The sequence below is a fragment of the Gossypium arboreum genome, chromosome 1 (genome assembly GCF_025698485.1).
Source record: "Gossypium arboreum isolate Shixiya-1 chromosome 1, ASM2569848v2, whole genome shotgun sequence".
Classification (NCBI taxonomy): domain Eukaryota; kingdom Viridiplantae; phylum Streptophyta; class Magnoliopsida; order Malvales; family Malvaceae; genus Gossypium; species Gossypium arboreum.
Window position 1 is genome coordinate 110946024 of NC_069070.1, and position 3411 is coordinate 110949434.

A 3411-nucleotide genomic window follows, 5' to 3' on the forward strand; every position below is an offset into this window, starting at 1 on the left:
TCACTAGCAAAACTTAAAAAAAAAAACACTTTAAATCCCAATAACTTAAATAATTCTTTTAAAATAATTCAATAACTTAAATAAAAATATTCGAATAATTCAATAATCAAATTATAACTATTTTAAATAAAAATTTATTCATATCTAAATAACTAATTTACCCTGTTTCGAATTTAATTTCCGAACAACACTCACTCCTCCTTTATTAAAAAAAAAAAAAAACATGCACACACACTTCACAAGATGCTTGTGCTTTGTGTATGGATTGTAGACAAAGATTTATCCTTCAAAAATATAAATTAAAATAAAAACATAAAATATTTTCCATCTTCTCCAAATTACCCTTTCTCCTAAATGACTAAATTGCCCTTTTCATCGTTATATATTAGTCTTTTTGCTTACCGTAATTGACCCAAAATGCCCATCGTACGTAGACCCCAAGAAGCCGGCATTTTGGACTATTTGAGTATACCCAAAAAGAAAAAAATACCGGTCAACCGTTATCCCCTATTACATTACAAATGTACTAAGCTTATTCAACGCATAAGCTGAAAAAAAAAACATTAAAATACTATGTCGAAACAACAACCTATCTTCCATTTCCATGTCCGATATCATTTATGAAGCCGCCGGAAAAGATGACACAGCTTTGTAGAAAAATTGTTCACGTCAATATCAAATGGAGTATACTAGGAAGGGTATCGATTTTTCGAAGGTTTTTTAGGTTCATTTGGGATAGAATTCTTGTTTGTTCTATAGGAAGACGCCCTGTTAACTACACGAAGTTGGCTCGCCGGGATTCTTCTCCGGTGGAAGGGGTAGTGGTTTACGGAGATGAAGACGACGAGGCCGACCTCTCCCGGGTGATATGTAACGGGTACGAGACGGATTCGGATTTGGTTAGTTTGAAGATCAGTTTGTTAGGTGACTGTCAAATTGGAAAAACAAGCTTTCTGGTAAGAAATATGATTTTTGGTTTCATTTTGCTTTTTTTGTGTTCGATGAAATTCCACTTAGAATAAGTTGTTTTTTTCAATGGAAATAACCTTTTTTTTTTCTTTTCTTTTTGAAAGATCAAATATGTTGGGGATGAAGAAGAGAAAAGCTTACAAATGTCAGGATTAAATTTAGTAAACAAAACATTATCGGTTCAAGGTGCCAGGATTGCTTTCAGCATATGGGATGTAGGAGGTATTTGTGTGATTCAATAAATTTGGTTTTCTCATTTAAAAATTTCACCTTTGTTTTTCTGCAGTAACACCGGAGCTTTTTTTTTTCTTGTGATTATTCCATTGCAGGTGACAGTAACTCACTTGATCATCTTCCAATTGCTTGTAAAGATTCAGTAGCAATTTTCTTTATGTTTGATCTAACTAGCCGATGCACCCTCAACAGGTCAGCTCAAAAACCTGTTTTTTTCAACTGCAAACCACCGCAAATGCAAATTGATGATATGGTTTTTCTGATATTTGCTGGATTTCTTGTTGGATTTTTTGCAGTGTTGTTGGATGGTATAGTCAAGCAAGAAAATGGAATCAGGTACCAAAATTAGCTTTTCATGGCATTTTACAGTCAATCAGTAGTTAGTGTTAGCTTTTTTAGCTAAAGGGGTTCCACCGTTACGGTCGGAAAGTTTAATCTCGTTGATTCATACAACAATTTTCGAAACTCAAAGACGAGTATATATAATCTAACAAATAAAGGGTTTTGATTTTTTCTGAAACTGCAAAATTTATTGATGTGTAATTTAGTTGCAACTTTAAGCTGCTAATACATCAAGAAGGTGTTGTTGATGAATGTGGGGAATAGGATGGGTGAACTTAATGAGGAAATCATTAGATTGGTGTCAAATTTCAGGTTCAACTTGCAAATGATAAGAGAGATGTCAAGTTTTCAGTGCTAGGCCCATAAAATTAGTGCTCCAATTAATATATGTGGTCTCAGTATCAAGTAAAGGATTTTATGGAGTGGAGCCCTTAAATTTCATGATGTTTTTTTCCTGTGTTTTTATATCAGTTTCCCAGGTTTTCAACTGTTCTTAATTTTAATGTGGTCCTTCCCATGATTTTTGCAGATTGCAATTCCAGTATTAATAGGAACAAAATTTGATGACTTTGTTAGACTTCCCCCAGATTTGCAATGGACTATTGTTACACAGGTACACAATTTACCTTAGTTCTTTTGCATATTTTATTGAAAATCTCGTATTTTACGCTCATTCTTGAGTCCAAGAAACATACATACGACCTGAAATTACTTAAATCATGAACGTGTGGTTTATGTTAGAATCAAGTGTTTAATTTAATCTTAAAAGTGACGCAAGAGGAATGTGATGGGGGGAGTCTTCCTTTGTCAATTCTGATCCATCGCCATTTGACAAACCTTCTCCAATCTTTCTCAAACCGTGTGTAAAAATCAAACGTACAAAAGGGGCCACTTGATTTAAAAGTAGGAAAATTGCAATTTAATTACTTTAGACAAAGAAATTTCCTTTTTAGATAGTTCATCAAGTGGCAATTTGATATTTAATGTTCTGACAAAAAGAAAAGCATTATTATTATTTTTATTAGTTTTTAAAAGCAAGACTTAACCAAAGTTGAAATTTGGAACAGGCAAGAGCATATGCCAAGGCAATGAAGGCAACCCTTTTCTTCTCAAGTGCTAAACATAACATCAATGTGAACAAGATCTTCAAGTTCATCATGGCTAAACTGTTTAACTTGCCATGGACTGTTGAGAGAAACTTGACTATTGGAGAACCCATCATCGACTTCTAAAAACATGTTTCTTTTTTTGGGTTTGGGTTCCCCCCCACTGATCGTTATGTACATAGTTGAAATAGAAAGAAAATGAGAACATGGAAAAGAGAAAAAATAAACAAAACTTTTTCAATTCTTAGCACCAAATTTGACCCCACAACCACCAAACTTTGGTCTCTGATTGTTTGGTTCATTTCTTTTCATTGCCTTTGCCTTTTCCTTGTAACATATTCTCGTTTCAAAGTTAGCCTCTCTTCCTTTAATTCGGTGATGAGTGTCGAATATGAGTGTATTTAGTTTATAAGATTTTATACTTATGTTCGGATAAATAAAAATATTGAACAGAAATATTTAAAGGAAAACGAATCTGATATTTCAGCTAAGCCTTTTCCGAGTTTCTTTTTCTTTTGCTTCTTTTCTCATTCTAATTTCATATATTCTTTCAACTCATTTTCCTAGTGAAAAAAGAGAGGAGAATCTGCTTTGTTTTCCTGAAAGGATTCTTTATAACTAAAAAAGAGAAAAAAGAAGATATAGGGGAAAATGAATGATGCTTATGAGTGGAGTTGGAATAATTCCACTTGGGTTTCAAGCAATTTAAAAGAATATGAAAATGGGATTAAATAATAGGTTTCTTAAAAGGAAGTGGGTC

The 3411-nt window shown here is 33.1% G+C and overlaps 1 protein-coding gene across 1 annotated transcript; it reads left to right on the top strand.

Annotated features, from left to right (window-relative positions):
- The first annotated feature begins 410 nt into the window (after window positions 1–410).
- On the top strand, window positions 411–3121 carry LOC108480588 (septum-promoting GTP-binding protein 1-like). Its single transcript, XM_017783635.2, is given in 7 exon segments — window positions 411–634; window positions 636–956; window positions 1074–1191; window positions 1299–1395; window positions 1500–1539; window positions 2075–2158; window positions 2613–3121. Coding segments are annotated over 7 exon segments (855 nt in total). The 5' UTR covers window positions 411–604; the 3' UTR covers window positions 2778–3121.
- The last annotated feature ends 290 nt before the right edge of the window (window positions 3122–3411 follow it).